Source organism: Vigna angularis, chromosome 6 (genome assembly GCF_016808095.1).
Source record: "Vigna angularis cultivar LongXiaoDou No.4 chromosome 6, ASM1680809v1, whole genome shotgun sequence".
Classification (NCBI taxonomy): Eukaryota; Viridiplantae; Streptophyta; class Magnoliopsida; order Fabales; family Fabaceae; genus Vigna; species Vigna angularis.
The window spans coordinates 33,227,047-33,248,073 of NC_068975.1; the positions used below are offsets into that span (position 1 = coordinate 33,227,047).

General features: G+C 33.8%; 2 protein-coding genes across 3 annotated transcripts; one reads left to right on the top strand and one right to left on the bottom strand.

Annotated features, from left to right (window-relative positions):
- Positions 1 to 5,610: 5,610 nt before the first annotated feature.
- Positions 5,611 to 8,359, bottom strand: LOC108343358 (F-box protein At5g46170). The gene is made up of 2 exons (XM_017581590.2): positions 6,886 to 8,359; positions 5,611 to 6,083 (listed from the first exon to the last, which is right to left on the bottom strand). Exon 1 carries the CDS (start codon positions 8,033 to 8,035, stop codon positions 6,896 to 6,898), a length of 1,140 nt encoding a protein of 379 aa, XP_017437079.1. The 5' UTR covers positions 8,036 to 8,359; the 3' UTR covers positions 5,611 to 6,083; positions 6,886 to 6,895.
- An 8,810-nt stretch (positions 8,360 to 17,169) lies between these two features.
- LOC108341109 (phosphatidylinositol N-acetylglucosaminyltransferase subunit P) lies at positions 17,170 to 21,027 on the top strand. Of its 2 annotated transcripts, XM_017578748.2 has the most exons (7): positions 17,170 to 17,574; positions 17,991 to 18,053; positions 18,350 to 18,427; positions 19,238 to 19,433; positions 19,619 to 19,691; positions 20,136 to 20,254; positions 20,450 to 21,027. In XM_017578748.2, exons 4-7 carry the CDS (start codon positions 19,247 to 19,249, stop codon positions 20,569 to 20,571), a joined length of 501 nt encoding a protein of 166 aa, XP_017434237.1. In that variant the 5' UTR covers positions 17,170 to 17,574; positions 17,991 to 18,053; positions 18,350 to 18,427; positions 19,238 to 19,246; the 3' UTR covers positions 20,572 to 21,027. The 2 variants fall into 2 exon arrangements, with proteins under 2 accessions (XP_017434237.1, XP_017434238.1); XM_017578749.2 differs by lacking the exons at positions 17,170 to 17,574; positions 17,991 to 18,053; positions 18,350 to 18,427 and having other exon boundaries at positions 18,434 to 19,433.

The following is a 21,027-nucleotide window of genomic DNA, read 5'->3' on the forward strand; positions in this document are numbered from 1 at the left end:
AGCTTCTAAAAGCTGTAGTGGAATCCAGGTGGTCGTACGTGGTTGCATGGTCGTTCGGCGAGGAAGAGAAAATGATTTCTCTGAAAAACACTTTCTCTCATTTCTGCATTCATCTTCTTCTCCACGAAACTCTGGCCATTTCTTTTCTCCAGCTTCTCTCTAAACTCTTTTCATCTTCTCTCTAAGATCACTCACCACCAGCATCTCTACTTCCATTTCAGAAACCGTAGGATCATTCACGGTGTCTGGAGCTTTCGTTTGAACCGAACACGTTAGAATTCTGTAACTGGTAAGTTCTCATCTCTGCGCTTCGTCCATTCAGTTAATGCGAACCAAAATTCTGGTTGCATGCGTGGGTTAGGGGTCTGATCTGTCTACGATTCTGGTGTATTAGATTAAGTGGAAATTGTTGAGTAACTCCTTGGATAGAAAGCTGTGAAAGAACGAGTGAAACCCTAGCAATTGGAAGTGCACTGCTAGACCAGGTAAGGGAAGCTTTAGTAATTTAATTTAATGCTTGTTGATGTTTATGAAATGCCTGAAGTATACTGGATGTCTGAAATGTATGAAATGTTTGATGGTTTAATCATGCGTGAACGAACTCTGTTGTTGTACTGGATGTATATTTGTAAGATTAGTTGCACTGTATGTTGAGAATGAAACGTATGATCTGGAATATGATTGAATTCTGTATGAGATGAAATGATAATATGAATTCTGTAATGTATGAGATTTATGGTGGAGAAAAATCATAAGTTATGAATCGTATGAAATCTGTAAAGTCATTGTAAACTGAAAAATCTGGAACAACATCATTTTCTCTGATTGAACAATTACGCTCGTCCTCGTACGGTCATATACCGTTCGGTTTCTCAAAAAATTGATTTAGAGTGAAATTCTTTCATTTGGAGAGGATTCTGTCTTAGAACGAGCGTCCCCATTTGAAATGCTAATTGAGCGTTCGTCCTAAGTGGCGTTCGGTCTTAGACCGAACGCTCGTTCAAAAAGATAAATGATAAGTAGCGCTCGTCCTTATGTCGAGCGTTCGTCCTTGATAAGTAGCGCTCGCCCTTATGTCGAGCGTTCGTCTTTGATAGCGTTCGACCTTATGTCGAGCGTTCGTCTTTGATAGCGTTCGACCTTCTGTCGAGCGTTCGTCTTTGATAGCGTTCGACCCTCTGTCGAGCGTTCGTCTTTGATAAGCGTTCGGCCTTATGTTTAACGTTCGTCTTAAACGGCGCACGGTATTCTACCAAGCGTTCGTCCGAGATAGCGCTCGGCTTTATAACGAGCGTCCGTTTCTAAATCGCGCAAGGTCTCCTATCCAGCGCTCGTATTAATTGAATAATTATTGATTTCTAAATAGCGTTCGTCCTGATTCTAAATATCGTTCGTTCCGATCACAAATAGCGTTCGTCCTGATTTCTAAATAGCGTTCGTCCCGATCTTAAATAGCGTTCGTTTATACAGTTAATTAACGTTCGTCTTTTTAAAGAAGTGTAACTAAGAATGAAAGTGTGATGTTGAGTGAATTATGAAGTGTGCGAACCATATATGAGATGAGATTATGATTTTGGAATTTGAACGAGCGTTCCAAGGAGGAACGTCTCTATGAAAGATTATGATGAGTTGTAAAGTGTGACCATGGTAAAATCGCTGATGGCTGATCATCCTGATATTCCGTGAGTGCTCTTCTCATGTAGAGGAGAGTAGGTCATGCGTGGGAATGGCAGGAGGCCCTAGCCCTATTGAGTACTTTGAGGCTGATAGGGTTAACCTCGGTTGGCAGCTGATGAGGGTCCTAGTTACTACACCAACCGGGTGCATGAACGCCTGCGGTTACATGGATTCACACAGTCCGGACGGTCGGTCTTAGGAGAGTTTTGGATGAATCATATTATGCTTCGATGTATTGATGCATGTCTTGTGTGTTAAATTCGTATGTTAAACTGTATGTGATATGTATGAATTAAATTACCTAAGCTTACCCTTGCAATTCCTTGTGTTGTCTACTGTTTATGTACGTCCGTCTTGTCAATGCAATGATCATCCGTTGTGGATGTGAGCAGATGGAGAGGCGCCACTTGAGGCTATGCTGGAAGAAGAAAATTTGGAGGACGCCAACCTAGTCGAAGTGGAAGTTAAGGCCGAGCAGTAGATCGCTCGTTTTTGCAGTTGTTAATAGTTTTGTTTATGTTTTAGGACGTTCGGTTACTTATGTTGTAAAACCGTTCGTTGTTAGCGTTCGCTATTTTTGGGACTCGACGTTGTAACGCTGTACTCCTAGCCGTTTGGCTTGTGTTCTTGTTTAGCTGTAAAAACTGTTGACTGTTTACTGTTAATTGTAATTAATTCTAATTAATGGTAATTACTATTTATTGGGATGTTACAAAACAAGAGAAAAGAGACTTATTTTCTAAATTTAGTGTGAGACATATATTTTTATAGTTTTTAGTATTGTTAATAAAACTAAAACTATAGGAGACTTTGAATACATCCGGCGAGTGAAATAATATGTATACACAAGACTCTTTTGGAATGTGTAAGTTATGGACTCCCCTTGAATTGAATACATAATCCATTTATATATTTTAAATTATTTTAAATTCATCTTATATCTAATTAACGTAGAACTTTCAAAAAAAATTATTAAAAAAAATCATTTTTTGTTAAAATAAAATATTAAATGAAAAAAAAAATCTACTATTTATATACAAACAAATAAATAGTTGTCTAATGTTAGACTAAGTTAAAATTAAGGGTTTTTGTTTTGAAAAGAAAAAAAAAAGAGAAACATTGTGTGGGAATCATATTTCACACCTTACTGGTGTAGTATCCAAATGCAAAAGCTACTAATAACTCTTTCATGGGCAATATGGTAGATTTGGACATTGCTCATTTATTAGTTGACCCTAAATCAGTCACAACTTTGAATCATTGATTCAACAACTTCATTCATGATAGGTTAGTTTGAATTAATCAGACCTAAAATAATTTCGAAACACTATGGGATTTCATATAAAAAAATAAAGCAAGAACAGTGGATGTAGTTTCTTTCATCTTCTAAGATGGGCCATGTCTCTCTTTACATTGATGATTGAATGAAAGAAATGGCATGGAGGTAAATATTAGATAAGATAAAACATAACTATGACAACCTCATCCTAATCCATTGTACCCATGATGTAATAGAATGGAAACTTGTCTGCTTAGACAATGACTAATTCAATTATAAAACATAAGACTCCACCTTCTTCAACTTCCATACTGCTTCAATCTCATGTTCTCCAATGGTTATTTATTCTGACATCTGAGAGTGACATTTCTTTCTCTACCGCACCATACTTCACCTCAAATGCCCTTTATTTCATCCTAACTTTATTCAAACATATCTTTATAATACACATTAATTTTGTGTCTGCTTTGACCCATTTCTAGGTAAAGACATGCCAATTTATTATTCTATTTTTTTTCTTTAATAATAATATAACAGATTGGTTGGAAGGAGAGAAGAGTGAATGTTTAGACAATACAAAAGAAAAAAAAAAGACATTTGATTTTGTAGTTCTCTTACACAGATCAGTGTAATTCAATAGAAGAAGTTATAAAAGGAATCGTTTTGAAGCTTGAAGTTTTAGAACTATGTTTGGGGGGGTTGAAAGAAAAGATCTTGGAGGATAGGAAGGGATATTTGTGAAATGGGTGGTAGCTGTTGAGTTAAATGATTAGAAATAAAGTTCTCACCTACAAGCTATCAATGTGATAAACAAAAGGATATCTACTTTTAGACTTTTTACATAACAAAAGAGTGATTTTCCCAATCATATAAGAACATCGTTATCATCAACAACAACAACAAAATTGCAAGTGTTTTGAATTTGCTGAAAATATTATTGGCATTTACAACAGAAAATCTGAAGATTTTGATCTGCAACCTCAGAACAAAAGAAAAAAGAAAGACTCGAAATTTTGGCTTCTCTGCCTATTTCTTTCTCCTTTCCATTACGAAGGGGTGGGTCGGTGTGGGTTATCAATCCACGGGCTGGTGATCTGTGAAATTGAATCAGTAGCCAATAATGTCCAGAAAGCACAATCTCAATTACGTCACCAAATAATTCTTTTAATAAAGAATAAAAAAGATACATCTAATATAATATTTAAAAATATTAAATGATTAAGAACTTATAAAAAAAATAGCAAGGTCGCATAATGATGATGATCATACACTATTCCCACTTGTTTTCTACTCAAGGTATCTGTGACTAAGAATCTATACAAACATTTGAAATACTAAAAATTATGTAAAGAAAAGGAGCTTTAGAGAATGTGTTTTGGTATTGAGAGAGATTTTATTATGAAAGTGTTGATTGAGATAGAAAAAAAAGAAAAAATGAAGGATGTAAAATGATAGGATGATGGAGTGATAAAGAAGAGGGGATGTGAGTGAGAAAGTGGAAGTGTGGTGCATTAAAGAAGAAAAGGGGACCATTGAGGAGGGAAAGAAAGGTTGGAGAGTTGACACGATGAAAACAAGTATGAAGAGGACATCATGTGAGCTTTAAATAAACCCATACATACTATGTATCAATTCCCAACCAGCAACCTCAACTAATCTTCTACATTCACCCAATTAATGTCTTCTTATTACTTTTAAATACCTTCAACTCTCTGTCCCCCCCGACCCACACATAATAAACCATAATCGCAAAACTCTTATAACAGCTAAGCTACTTTAATATAAACTTCTTTTAACTCAATCTGTTCCTTCTTTTTTTTCGAATTCTCTCAATCATCCTTTTTCTTGAGTTAACCATGTTTATAAAAATCTCATACTCCTATTGTAAATCCAAATGAGGCACTTTTTTTTTAATGTTAAATATTATCTTTTTGCGTGGAACTGTTAAAAAAAAGTCTTTATTAAACATATTAAAAATTTAGTGAAAAAAAGTACTAATACAAACTTTAATAATGATTTACAAAGAAAAGATATAATTATTTTGAAATGGAAAAAAATGTCATAATTTATAATGAAACCAATACACGTAATTAAAATTTAGAAACGGTAATATTCCATTATGTACTTGCATTATTCATTTAATGCTCCAAACAAACACTTTCTTTATAATGAAATATATAAATAATATTATTTTAGCACGTAATAATATAAAACTCTGACGCTTTTAACTAGCAGAACTGTCACTAAAAAGCTCGTTCGTTTTTAATCAATTTTGCTCCTTCGTTGAGTGTGCGTACACGTGTGAATTCAAAATCCAATCGGCTCGCAGACAGTATTGTACAACTTTTTTTTGCCAAAAGATAAATATACTGCTGGTGTGATCTAAGAAGTTCATACTCCACTCCGCTTATGGTAGCCTGTGGCCACTTTTAGGTTGTGTGAATAGCTATCTGAACTGTTCACAAATTCAATTAACTTGACTAAATTTAAAAAGTTATAGTTGGGTTCATTTAATAAACAAGCCAAGATTTTCGGCTCCACTTTCATTCCTTAGCTTGAGTCTCGATTGAACAGTTTACAAGTTCTCACCGACAAGTAACTTGCAAACCAATTTGCTCGCTTCAGGCCCACCAAAACCTTTAAACGACAAAAAGTAAGCGCAGGAACAAGTATTGCATTTCGCATGATTGACCTCATCCAGAAGTTATTTAAAATTACAGAAGCAAAGTACATTGCTCATTTAACTCGAGAAAAATATATCACAAAGGCAAACCAAACTGATACCTAGAATATTCACAGAGATCTGATATAAGGGCAGATGACTACAAACTTAAAGCTCTTACATGATCATCCTAGTTGCAGGTGTGCACTCCTACAAGCATTGCCTCAAATTAAAAAAACCAGCAGATGCATTCAGTTTTCAGTTTAAGCATGATAGGTGAATGATTTGCAGTTCCCTTCAGTAACTACTCGAGTCTGGGCCACAGTTGCTGAAGCCGGTAAGAGCAAGTTTCCTGCGACCAAACTGCTTCCACTTCATGTCCGCCCAAATAAAATTTGAGTTTCCAGATTCCTTCCATCTATGAAGAACTTCAGCTTTCCCCCCTTTTAAATGATTCTACGTTTCCTGAAATTTCCATTTCCAACAAATATGTATGAGTTCTAAACTTTCATAAAGTAAACAACGACATAACATTGAACTAGAAGAAACTCATTAGGTAAACAAGGAAACAATCAGAACATAAAAACTAAGCAATAGTGGTGAAATTCTCCAGGTAAGCTAGCTGGCAAAAAGTACATGGCAAATGCATTTTAAACACGCTCACTTCTAATTGATCCAAATACCAAACCGATTAGCAAGGCAGATTCTTCATAGACATACACAGTCAAGCAGCCGCCACAAAAAGCAATTAACAAAAAAAAACTGAAGTGAAACAAACAGTAAAGAGACTTTGACTTCGAAACTTCAACAAGAGAAAACTAAACAAGAAAAGCAGGTATTGCTTGATTTGATTACTTTCTCATCAAAATTCTATCAAATTTTGAAACTTGTTTTTAAAAACAAAAAAAGAACAAAACTTAGATACAGTTTCTGAAGTGTTTATGGTGTTATTCTCCCATTCCAATGAGTTTCACCTCGGTAATCTAGTAATAAAGGCTAACAGTAAAGACCAATGTAGATTACCGAGACCAAAAAGCACCTAGGAAAATGCATGTAAGTTTTATTCACAACCCAAAAACTGAATGGCATCACATATCCTTCTCCAGCTTTAGGTGTTCCATGTTCAAGTATTCAAGCGACAAAACACATCCAAAATGCGGATAGAAGAAATTTTTTTTGAGGAAGACATAAAACAAACAAGGCCATATATCCCAAAACAAAGGGAATCCACCAAATTAACACATGTACGAACAGTTAAGTTCAGTACCTGAAATGCATCAGAACGAATTCATCTCAAGGCAATAAGTCCTCCTCTTGACAAGCATTGTAGCAGCTGTTCGATAAGGCTCCTCAAACGCCGTGGATACCCAAGACAAATCAGAAGCCTCCTTCTTGGCGGTACTGGGGGATTGTTCGCTGGGCCTGATGGCCACAAGCGTGGCACCCTTCAACACAACCCCATCGGGCAACTCAAGGTGCGGCGCGTACCACAGCCTCATGTTGAGCGCCGGAACGAGAGTCCTCTTCGACGCAGACGACGCCGAAAGGGGCTTCACCCTCAGCTCCTCAAGCTGTTCCCGATTCATGTATAACACTCCCTGCCCATCAGCGTCGGTCAAGACCAAATTGTCGAGAGTCCCGTGCTCTGAAATTATAGGCTGCAGAAGGTAATGTCTAGCTGAGGCGGCGATCAGGGAGCTTATGGTCCAAACCACGCGCAGTTTGAGGCCGCCGTTGGTGTAGAACGAGTCGGGTATGCTTCCATTGTCGTCGGTGCAATTGGCGGCGGAGGCGGCGCTGTCGGTGACGTCCTTTGGGTGAAAAACGGAGGAGGCGCCAAGGATGACGCAATTATCGAGGGTCGATCCGAAATCTGCACGCCATTTGAGAAGGACACCATCTTCGATGCCAAGCTCGCCGCTGGGGAGCTCGATCCGGAGGAGGCGAATCTCATTGAAATTTTTCAGAACCTGAGTGGGGGAGTGGTGGGTGACGCCAGCGTCCGAGTCATCATCGGTGCCGACGGCAAGAGAGGAGGATGGGGTGGGGGAGGAAGAGGAGGGGCGTTTGGGGCCGAGGAACTGGCCGAGGGTTTGGATGGGCTTAACGATTCCGCCGAAAACGAGGCGGAGGAGGTTCCAGAAAGGGCCGCGGGACTTGTCGGAGGCGGCGGAGGAGGAGGAAGAGTCGTCGTCGGAGATGACGCAGTCGACGCGGACGACGACGTTTTCGACCTGAGGTACGAGGGAGTGGAAGCGGCGAGAAACAACGCAGCAGCGGCCTAGGGCTTTGACGTCGCCGATCTTGTTGAAGACGAGGAGGAGGAGGGAGTCCGGGAGACGATCGAAGTGGTCGATTTGGGATGCATCGGGTTCCGGGAAGATCCGGCACGCTAGATCTGCGCGCTGAGATGACATTGTAGAGAGAGAGAGAGAGAGAGAGAGGAGAGAAATTGAGGAAATGAAATTAGGTGATCCGATCGCAAGGGTTTTTAATTTAGGGGTTCCTTTGAGGCAGATCTAAGAACGGCTTAAGCCTAAACAGGGATATGGAGAGATTGCAAGCGACTGCAAATGGTGGGTTGTGAAGACACATCCACTGCTTTTGGTTTTGTCTTTTACATATATGATAAAGAGAGAGAAAGAGAAAGATATTATGCGCGTCGAGGAAAAAGGTGGATCAGTGGTAGAGGCTGTGCTTGTGTGTCATTTCATCATTTTCTTCCTCTCTTCTCCCTTTTCTTATCTTCTCTTTTGTTAACCACCTTCTCTAATTTCATCAACTCCACAACATAATTAATTTCTCCATCTACCCTATGCTTTTTTCTTTTCTTTCATTTTCTATTTTTCAAATCTACCAAAATCTTCTATTTTTTAATAAATTACTACATCATAATGTTAACCCATACCAAGACAGATAATTAATTTCATAGGACGCACTTTGCTATCAGGTGTATTGGAAATAATACGTTTAACTAAAAGTTTCGCTTCTATTCTCACTGTTTATATAAACTTCAATCAGACTACATTACACCCGCCTGAAATAGAAACAAAAACACGTACATATAATAAAAATAATTGCTGTGTTGTTTATGTTGTGAATGATGTTCAAATATAATTTTTTATAAAACTGGTATAAATTATACACTTTATTGAATATAATTTATGCATTTGACATTTATTACTTGAATGACAACGAGTTTATTGACTAATGATTTAATAATTATAATTTCAATATTGAAATAATACAATTTTAACAAATATTGAAATATAAAAAAATATTTAGGATTCGGGAATGGACTTTTTTTCTCGGAAAAAAATTACCAAACCCAACCCGTCGTTACTAGTATAATTACACAATCCAACGGAATTTTTGTGGCAAGATGAGTGGAATTCCCTCTTGTTCTTGCTTTCCTTTCAAAAAAGTTTCGAAGTTTAGAAAAAGAAAACAAAAGTATAGCGGAAATATTGTATGAATTTAAAATGTTAATTTAATAAAATAAAGTAATCCTAACAAAATTAATTTTATATTAAAACAAATAAATTAGTGAATTGTTTGATTTCTTTTGTACAAACCGAATTAAAAAATAACATAATCCAACGCTTACTAAAATTAATAAATGAAAATTTATCGTTATTAATTTAAAACATATTTTAAACTATATCTATTAATAATTTAAATTTTTTTATTGTTAATAAGTTTACTTTAAACAATATGATAAAAATCTTTGAATAACCGAGACAGAAAATAGAAGTAATAGAGTAGATATATGTATTAAAATAATGAAACCCAGCTTTTAGTGGTAAAATACACTAACAGTATAAATTGGAAATTTTATCAAACAGTTCAATATATCAAAACTGTATATTTCTCTAAAACCTCTATTTTCTACCTTTGCTATCTATTCTCTCTAGATTTCTTCCATATCACTTCATTTGTTCTACAAGCAGACCGTGCTTAAGCAATCCTGGTGTCAAGAGCTTTCATTCCACCGATCAATTTCTTGTTTTAGAGCTGGTAAGTTTGTCTCTCTTTAATTCTTGAAATTTCTGCAATTTCCGGTACATGCAAACACTGTTCGGCTTGCATGTGTTCATGTGTTCTTCATCTGGGTTATGATTTTGTTCCGAATCGGTGGTTGGTTTCCTTTCACCGATCCAATGTCTGTAGGTTGTCCTAGGATCACTTTCGGTTTAGCAAAACTATGAAGAAGCTTAAATTTGTCAAGTTGCTTTGATGTAAGGGAAGCTAATTAATTTAATTGATGAATTTACTGTGTATATAACTGTTGTTTTGAAGATTGATGTGTATGTAATTGAGTGATTTTGGTGATCGGTATTGCTTGTATGAACTGTTAAATTTTTTTATCATGTTGAATTGGTTTTATGCTGAGTTACTGGTACTGTCTTACAGTGAATCTTGAGGAAGTGGGGTAGTGAAAATGGGAATTTAGGATCGACGTTGAATTGGTCAGTGGAAGATTTTTTAGGTAAGATATTTAGGACTTGTTAAAGACCCTAAGTCACTCAAACTGTGCCAAAAACCAGTAGAATCGAATTTGAGTCTTCAAGTTGATGATGATGCAGTTTTGGATCGTGAACCAGTAGAATTTTTTTTTATCATGTTGAATTGGTTTTATGCTGAGTTACTGGTACTGTCTTACAGTGAATCTTGAGGAAGTGGGGTAGTGAAAATGGGAATTTAGGATCGACGTTGAATTGGTCAGTGGAAGATTTTTTAGGTAAGATATTTAGGACTTGTTAAAGACCCCAAGTCACTCAAACTGTGCCAAAAACCAGTAGAATCGAATTTGAGTCTTCAAGTTGATGATGATGCAGTTTTGGATCGTGAACCAGTAGAAAGGTTTTGATATCCTTAGAAGAATGTAAATAGGTATATGATACAAGTGTGGAGGATTAGAAGTTGGGAGAAATGTTGGGAATAGGTAAAGATGTAGTTCATAATTATGCATTTATACTGCAGAATTACGCAGTCTAAGAAGAGTAAGTCGATGACCGTTCGGCCTTCCTCTTGTGTTCCGCTTAACTGAGTTCTACTTCAGTGGAGCTTTTCAGTTAATGACTGATCGGTCTTATACTAGTATTCGATTGAATATAGCGTTCGGTCTCGTACTAGTATTCAGTTTAGCTATAAAGTTCAATCTTGTACTGGTGTTCGGTCTTAACTACGTTCGACCTACCTCGGTCATGCGCTGATTGGCCGCTCGGCCATGTTCAGGTACTCGGTCGTTAACTGGGTTCGGTCTCTTTAGTCTTACTCGTTCATGACTGTTCGTTCTAAGGTGGGTAGTCGGTCTCTGGGTAGTGCTCGATCTCGTACTAGCACTCGGTTTCTTAGTAGTGTTCGGTATTGTACTAACATTCGGTTTCTTAGTAGTGCTCGATCTTGTACTAGCACTCGGTTTCTTAGCAGTGCTCAGCCTTGTACTAGCACTCGGTCTCTTAGTAGTGCTCGATTTTCTCTTAGGGTTCGATCTAACCTTAGACCTCGGTCTTACATTTGTATTCGGACTAAGTTTTAATGTTCGGGATATCCTAAATGTTCGACAGTGTTCTAACGTTCGGTTCTTAATTGAGTTCGGCCTATGCTTAGGCCTGACCGGTCGTTGACCGTTCGGTCATACTCAGGTGTGGTACTGTTGCCCGTTCAGTCTTCTACTACAAAATATTATTCGGTCTTTAAGTGTTGGTTTCACTGTTTGGCTCTGATTGCTTATTATAGTTGCATTGATCTAGTATGTATGAGAAATTGTATTAATATTCAAATAAGGTATGAAGTTCCAACTGGTATGAAAGAGAATTCCAAGGAGGAATGTCTCACTGATTGGTTATCAAGGTGGTGGTAAAATATGAATATGGACAACGAAATCCACAACGTTCATCCTGACATTCTAATGATTACCAAGTCTCAAGTAGAGATGGGTAAGTCATGTCTTGAGAATAGCAAGAGACCCTAGCCTAGGGGGGGTCCTACGGTGAGTGATAACGGGCTAACCTCGTGTGGCAGCTGATGGGTTTCCAGTTACTACACCCACGAGTGCACGAACGACCAAAGCTACATATTCATACTAGTCCGGACAGTCAAGTTAAAGTGGTCGGTTCAATATATGTTTATATGTTGTATGCATGTTGTATGGGTATCTTTGTTGCTTGTTCAATTGTACTTCTACACGAATATTAAATTACACTAGCTTACTCTTGTTTTTCTGTGGTTTGTCTTTGTATGTTGTTTCTCTTTTGTTATGATCACCTTAATGGTGTGAGCTTAGGGATGCAGTCTTTTCGATGGAGCAGTTGAATGGAAAAAGTGAAGCTTGTAACATAGGTAGTTATTTTTGTTCTTCAAGTGAAAATTTTTATTCACCAAATCTATAATTCTTGTTTTGTCATTATTCATGTAATGTTCATTTTAGTAGATTTAGATAGGTCACCCATCCCAGAATTACTCCAGGCTAAGCACACTTAACCATGGAGTTCTTATGAGTCAGGCTACCGAAAAGCAAATGCATTTGGTGATATGAGTAGCCAAATCAATCCCTTTAAGCTATCATTTAATTGTATAGTCCCATACCTACACAGTCTCCAGATCCCTCTCATTCCGGTGTATGTTCGATTCGTCCGTGTACCCCTTCCACTCGAAGTCTGTCAGGAGGCGCTCATTGTCTGTGCCCCCTGCACCATGCCTCTTGCACCGGCGTCACTCCCCGCCCTCGTCTCAGTGCCCGGGTGTCACACGTTACACTGTTCAATCAATTTAGCAGTAATTAATATTGAAAATGTCTTAACAAATATATTTTTGATTTTTATTTATAGAATTCTTCATGAGTTTTTTTTATTAGTAATCACTCTAATCATAATTCAATTTTATTAAACTTTATTACTAATTTGTTTAATTTATTCAAATGATTAACGGGTTTTGATATACACCAATATTTTTTTCATAATTCGAATGATCTATATATAATACAATTATTTTAAACAAAAAAAACTTAATTATTCAATAGTGAATTAAATTATGTACAATACAAAAATATTATGAAAATTTGGAACAATAATTAATAAAAATTTATATTAAGACCTAGCCCAATATCATAATTGATAACTTAATTCTCTTCCCATAAAACATGGATTTATTTATATAGACGTTTTTTTTTGTCTCAAAGTTAGGAGTCGTTGAAGTTATGAAGCGTATTGTTGATAGTAGTGTTCCATAAATCATTTCTAAGGTCAACTAATTAAATATCGTTCATAATTTTGATCAATTAAATACAACATTTCATAAATTTATCATAAGCGTGAGTTATAAGAACTTTAATAGTGAAGCAAAACGAAAAAAAGTGTAATTCTATAAAGTTTCAAAGATTTTACCGCCAAAATTGAAAAGTACAGATAAAGATATACGACGTAGTATTAAATCAATCGAAACACATAAATTATTGTGCCATTTGAAAACAAGTAGAAAATACAAATAATTCATCAAGTAGGTTAACTATTATCAGTCTTGCTTGTCAATTTCAAATATTTTATAATAATCATAACATAATTACAAATATAAATTATGACGAGGAATTTAAGATTACGGAAAAATGAGTTGAATTAATAAATAAATAAGTAAATTATTACATAAATGGTGGGAAAAGGATGTCTAAAGACAAATAGAATAAAAAAGAATAATTGAGCAAAGTAAATTGTCAAAAACATCAAAAGAAATCTAATCGAGATAAAAATATATTAAGAAAAAATTGATCGAAAAGAGTGGTAATGGAAATAAATGTTGGAGTTAAATAGAGAGAAACAGTTATATGAACTTACTGTTAAAGTGAAATCAATGAGAACATTAATATTAAAAGTAGTTTAAGGCAATTACTTTAATTTTAGTGTTTTCCTTTTATTTTAATTATGAAGTAATATAAATATATAATTCAAATATAAATAAAGATAACAAATTGTGAATACAATTAAAAAATATATAACATTATGATCAGCAAAAAATGATTAACCTAATATTGGTTTGTAACCAGTTGAATCATCTTTTCATTGATTTACTTTATTGTTATTATTTTACTGTTAGATAATTTTTTATAGGTAATTCATATTCGTATAAATCATTCATATCCATTCTCTTATCCATTTATCATTTTTCATTTTATCTTTTGATTTATATGCCATCATAGTTGTTAAAAAATAAAAATATGTTTATTAGAAATAAATGCATTGGATTGAAATCCATATTAAGAAAGAATTCATTAAATTAAAAGATTTAAGTGACTTTAATTTGATTAATAATATTAGTGACTTTGATTTATAATATAAGTGAGTTATTAATCAAATTCGTTTTAATAATGGATACATAAACACTCAAACACTTTAAATTATATTGAAAATCGTATAAATTTGTTAGCTCACTTTAAATGAGTCCACATTAAGTAAATTATGTTCATGAAGTGATATTAAAAAAAAACATTTAACCATGATTATGAGAAACCGAGGTTAAATAAGTTTTTGTTCATAAATTTTAATAAATTTTAAAATTCATTATTACCTAAAAATTTATAATATTTTTTTTTAGATTTATTAAATAAACATACTTGAATAGTTAAATAAATAAGTTTTTGTTCATAAATAAATAAGATTATGAGAAACCGAGGTTAAATAAGTTTTTGTTCATAAATTTTAATAAATTTTAAAATTCATTATTATCTAAAAATTTATAATATTTTTTTAGATTTATTAAATAAACATACTTGAATAGTTAACTTACAACGTGTTTTGATATATCCAAAAGAATTTAATACAACTATATTTATTTATTTTTAAAATTGATGACCAAAATATAATAAAGTTTAAAATATAAATAAATTGTTGAAATTTAAAAATTAAGAAACTATATTTAACCTTTGATTATATATCAAACTCAACCAATAATGTAATAATTTTTTATACTTTTGTAGTTTTCTCTTAATTATTGTAAAAAGTTTAGTTGAAAGCATCCGTTTTTGAATTTAATATATTTCACAAAAAATAAACCCATGTACCTTGAGCCTTTTCAAGGTTATAACAAAGTAAGGGATAAAAATAAAACTTGTGTAGATTTGGATTAGAAATAATGAGCTGGTTTTGAATTAAATCAAAATTAGTGTGGTGAACGTGGTTCTAAGACACCCTGTTTCTATCTCATGAATCCGATCCTTTATTTCTATTTTATTCTGTCAGTCTCTCCCACCAAAAAATATTAAAAATAAAATATCTGCAAAGCTGAAACTGTTACCTTCTTGATGCATTCAAATCATTAGTGTAAGTTGGACATTATATTATCAGTATCCCCTGTTTAAAGCTTCATTATTTTTTTTAATGATGTATAAAACAAAAAAAAAATAATCAATGCAAATTAACCAGAAAGTGGGAAATAAGTGAATGGATGGATCAATGGAATTTGTTCAGATTGAGTAAAATAAAGTACTGATATCAAAGGATGTTCAGTTTTCACACAAACGGAACACTAAAGAAAAAGTTTATTCTTTACAAGTGGTATCCGTTGAAAGCTTTTAAAAATGGTTGAGAAATTCTTTCAATTTGCTACTTTAAAATTTGTCCTACCTTTTATGGGTATATCAAGAAAGAAAATCAGTTTTGAATTTAATTACATAAAAGATTCATATTATTTTTTATTTATACTATCTTTACATTTATACAATGTAAATGTGAGACTTAGATTTATATTATCTTTACATTTATTCATACTATCTATACGGTTTTCACATTAGTAAATGACTGACCATAGAGACAAAGAAACTGGATGACCAAAGTCTTAAGTAACTTTAAACACAACCTTTAAGTAACTCATTTTGATATCCATAAATATTACTAACTTAAACGTCAGAGTACTTTTGATAGATATTTACCCATACGATTTAGAGTTCGAACGTCAATAAAACCAAAGAAAATTAATTAAAAGTGTCTGTATGATAACTTAAACTGAACTAAAGAAAATATAACATATAAAATTTTTGGTTATGTACTGAATATACTAAATATCTAAGTATTTTTTATGTAAATTTTCTTATTGTTTTGAAGATTTTATATGATGTTAAACAACTATATGACACTGTTACGAGTGTGTCAACTTATATATATATATATATATATATATATATATATATATATATATATATATATATATAATTGATTTGTGTAGTTATGACCTAAAACTTGTTATAAAGCATAAAAATGCATGTATTTTGTATCCCAATTAGGAATCATAGAGCATGTGCTTTTAACATTGTTCTCATACTTTAGATTTGGATCCAAGAAATCACTAACTAAACCAGAACACGCGCGCACGATGTGGCATGTGTGCATTCATGGCATATGCTTTCGGAACACTCTTTTGTTAACTTTAGCAAAACTAACATATGCTTTTAAAATATTCGTTAATTGTTACCATTTCATCATTAATTGATTAAATTGATTCAAATTAAATTAACTACTTTGGTTTGGATTATCAATACCAATTCAACGGATGGAGATCAGACAAGTTAACCAATTTAAGAGATTTATTCTTTCCCTTTCACAAAAAAATTATTATTATTCTTTTTGTTTTTAAAATATTTTTTAGTCACTTTACAATTTTTTTATCAGTTGATAAATAATTAAAATATCGTAATTCCGAGATAATCAAATCTTTTTGCCAAGGTGAGGGTAAATTAAAATAATATAAAATCCGATTTTATATTATTTGTTCTTATTGAAAAAAGAGTATGACTCTTCTAAAATGATCTTAAAATGTTGATTATAGGTTTATAAATTAATATAAGAAATGATTTCCTGATCTGAAGAACAATATATTAAAAAAGTAAAATAAAGTGAATATTTTACGTGATAACACATTATATTTATAAACAAAATATATGATATATAGTTTATTACTTTTATATATGTGTCTTAATTATCATATTTAATTATTTGTAATATATCATGTTCATAATTATATTTATTATGATATAATATTTTGTGGTGTATTGTAGTTGTATTTTCTAAAAATATAATGCATATTATTATGAGATATTATGAAAATATTGATTATAAATATATTTATTTATTTTATTTTTGTAAATAAGTTAAGATGATGTTACATATGTAAAAAAATGGACTAATAGTAGATAGCTAATAGCTAATTCGTGTTAATTTGTGTATCTATATCTATAACATGAGAATATATAGCAATAAATTTTTCTGCTATGATGAATGTGCAATGCTGTAATATAAATTTATTTATAGTAAAGTTGTTTTATTCATTATTTTTGTTACATAAATACATTAGTTTGATAGGCAAAACTTGTTATTATATTTGCAAGATCTCTGTAACAAGAATCCAGGTAAACCAACTCAATCAAACCATAATAGTTTAACGCGGCCAATATGGATTTAACATGGCCCAATACAAAATAGCCCTCATTTGGCCCAATACAAAATAGCCCATAGTATAAAAAAATTCAGAGACTTAATCTTGCAAATGCAATTCTCAATCCATAAATCCCTCCACCAAAAATAAAAAAAATAGAAACGGCACAATAACGCATCGTGTTTTGGTACTCCTCCTCCTCCCTCTCCGACAAGTCCCCTGGTCCGTTCTGGGACCTACCCGGCGTCGTCTTCAGTGGAATCGTGAAGCCCATCCAAATCCTCGAAATCATAAAACGCAGACAAGATAAAAGTGCTGGAGACAAACGTTACTGCAAGAAAGAATGCACAGTTACTAATTCTCTCATTACTCATTTACAATTGCGAGATAAGGGAAACGCTATTGAACCTGCATTGCGAAGAACTGAATTCACAACTCTTGAAAGAACACCGCCACCGGATGCCGCGAAGAAGAAGCCACCCGTTACTTCGAGTCCTACTCAGAATCATCAAATTCAAATTATGATTTACGTGACGTGAGTATTGGAAAGAAATTTAGGATTAGGGCTTGGAATTTTTCATTTATTTTCTGCAATTTCTTTTTTCATCTTTTAATTCATGTACTCTTCTTCTCTGTCATTTTATTTTGTTTGAATAAAACTTTCAGTAATTACGTATTTTTAATTAAATAATAGTTATTTTTTGTTGTTGTTAAAAACATATAATTTTACTTTAAGCCGCTGCCTGCTGTTGAGTAATTTATTAGCTGAGAAAATAGCTTCGCAACTTTTGGGGGTAAGGCTTGCCTGATCGGAACTCCACGTTGTCTGTGCCTCGTAACGAGTCTAACGACAAATCCTTTTATACGCTTGTTGCTTTAGAATATTATGGAATGATTAATAACTTTTATTCATTTAGGTTGTTAAATGTTCGTTTTTTTGTCCCTTCACAGACTGAAGGACATTATCTCCATACGGTCGTTAAACTTGTTGAGAGAGCTGGATTCAAACTGAAGGTAAATTTTAAATTTGAACAGAATACTATGGGAATTTGAAAAGAGATCATTGGAATCATAGCTTTAGGAAAATTATATACAATATAATGGTCTTGAGCTGTAAGAATATTACATTATATTTAACGAGGGAGAAGGCTACATGGCTGATTGGTTTTGAGAGAAAATTTATGCAGCACAACCACAATAACCTGCTTGCCGACTTTCATTTGGACTTACTCTATCTCAGACAACAAATTCTTGATTGGTCTGTTGGACAAATCAGTGTTCAACTGATAATAATTCTATCATCATTGCAGGAATTTCGGGCCTGGTTGCTAGTGTTAGCAGGACTATCTACATATATAGCTTAAGCTTTTGGCCAAAGTATTTTCCTGGTAATTTCTGGTTGTTGATTAAATTGTCCTGGCCCCGTATGTATGTAATGAAGTATTTTATATTTTCTAATGCTGGTTTTCTGTATGGTAATATCATCCATGGTCGATGCTGTTAATGATTATTTCTTTTTGTTATGGTTTAGAAATAGGGTGTACACCTTATTAGGACCTTCCAACAACAGTTTGTTTAGAAGCCACGAAAATGAATATTGCTGGTTTAAAAGATAGCTACAAGTTGATCGTTAATGCTCTCACTCAAGATTATCAAACTTCAGAGTTTACTTTGGTAAACTCGAATTTTAATTTCATAAGATTATATTTCAAATAAAAAATATACTAAAATACATAACATAATAATTCAATATTATATGATGTTATAAATAAATTTTTATGTTTTATACTGTAATATTGTTATTATTGTTAGTTGGTAATATCATATACTATTTTAAATATTTTTTATATTTTTCTAGTATTATTATCCTTTTATAATTACACTAGGTGCTATATTATGTAATTTGCTTTACGTAAAAAGGACGTTGATGGACTTACACCGAGGCCAACAGTCCTCTAATTTGACCCTAATATGACCCATAGCTTGGGCCAGCCCTATCAATGAAGCGGAATAGAGAAAGGAAACGGGAGAGTACCAAGGCAGATTTTCAATACAATGATGAATGCACTCATTTGTATGATTGAAAGTGTGTTAGTGAACGTAGTTATTGGTACCCCGTTATGGTTGAATTTGATATTAAAAGAAACAGAGTTTGCATTATTCTTGAGCATTTGTTAAGAGTTTAAATGTAATTGAAGGGACGCAACATGGAAAGTCCCCACTCTGTGAACAGTCCAAGAAGAACTCTCAGTCTGTCAAAGCAGCGGAGGGCAACTGTGTCCTTTTTTGACCCTGATGACAAAACCTCTGGCTTCGGATTGTCTGGCGATCATGGCCCTAAGCCTTCTGAAGTTTATGGTTTTGTAGGTTCTATTACCACTGTTGTTGCTACAGGTCTTCCTCCCTTTTATTCTGCTCTTCAGAATTTTAACCCTTTTCTGTCTATACTCTCTTATACGTGCTTTCTATGGGCAATAATATATGTGATGATTGTAACTTTTAGTTGGCCACCAAGTTTTTCGTGATGCTCATATGGGATTTTGACTTTAATTGCATTTTAATATTTCCTTTGTGAATAGTTATTTTCTTCATATGGGCATATGTTCCAGAATCATGGCTACAATCTGCTGGCATATCGTACTATCCTAGCAGGTTAGACATCTCCACTCCTGTTGTTATTTGAACCTATGGAAAGTGTCAGATGTAATTGTTTTGGTGCACAAAACAATAACTTTTGTCGAGAAAACCTGAAGTGAGAAGTTCTGGAGTGTTAATTTTAAGGTTTACAAATGTCAACTCGGTCACGGTGCATGAAGCAATGTCAATTTAGGTGTTAAGTAGGGTTTTTGGGAAGGGATGGAAGTTATTAAGCCCAACTTTTTCCTTTAGAGTCTTTAATAGTGAATATACATGGAAAAAGGGTTTCAAATCACCTGTTTATGTAACCAATGTGAATTTTGCATCACTTTTTGCTTTCGAGATAATGGAGTGGGGAACTTAGTTCGCATATGTAGGAAAAAAAAATATTTTTGGATACTGGGCTTTTCAGACTGTTTGTGTGGCAAAATGCTAGTAAAACAACTTCTGGCTTTTCAGATATTGGGCTTTAGCAGTACCAACATATGTGATGGTGACCATTGTTTTGATGCTGGGATTCTACATTGGTCTTAACTTCATTTCAACACCTTCGCCTTCTTCTTTAAACACAGTTTTTGGTGAGTTCGATGCCAAATTCTTCAGTGACACGTGTGCTTAATTTTGATTGTTACATGTTAGTAAACGACACAAGTTTGACTCCCAATTCATTTGGATTTTTCTTTTCTTGAGGCTGTGCTATCAGATAGAATCCAAAATCCAAAAGCATTGCTTTTAAGTTTTCTGATAACTGATTTGAACATCTCTTTGTTTAGATGAATTCAGTAGAGATCCTTCGAGTAACGAGTGTTCTCTAGAAGATGAAAAGCCCATCGATCCCATTTCAGATATCGGCCTTGACAGAATCAATGATATTATGTTCAATAATGCAACCTAACAATCACACATATCTCCAATGCTGTTATGGTGGGAATTGCTGTCAAGCAAGTTCTGCTAATTTGGGTTATTGTAGGAGAAGCTATAGCTACAGAGGTGAAGTTTATTAAGCTGGTGTTGTGAGAGAATGATTTCATTCCATCTTACCGTAGAATTTCCTTTTAATGCTGATTTTGTTAGGTCTAGTTTTTAAAAGCTGTTATCTGCTTATTTTGGAGTTTTGAACCTTGCTACTCGATGAATTGGCGGTGAAGAGTTCTAGATAAGGAAACGGCCTCTTTGTTTATGGGGGAAATATTATGTATCTGACTCTTGTCCCAGAATTGTGGTTGTATTTGTGCACATGATATTGACACGTCTTACTTGAACACGCCCAATGCCCAAAATATGGGACACGGGGATATAACCTTTATGTATGTAATGTGACAAATTTCAATTGAGAATAAAGATTTATATA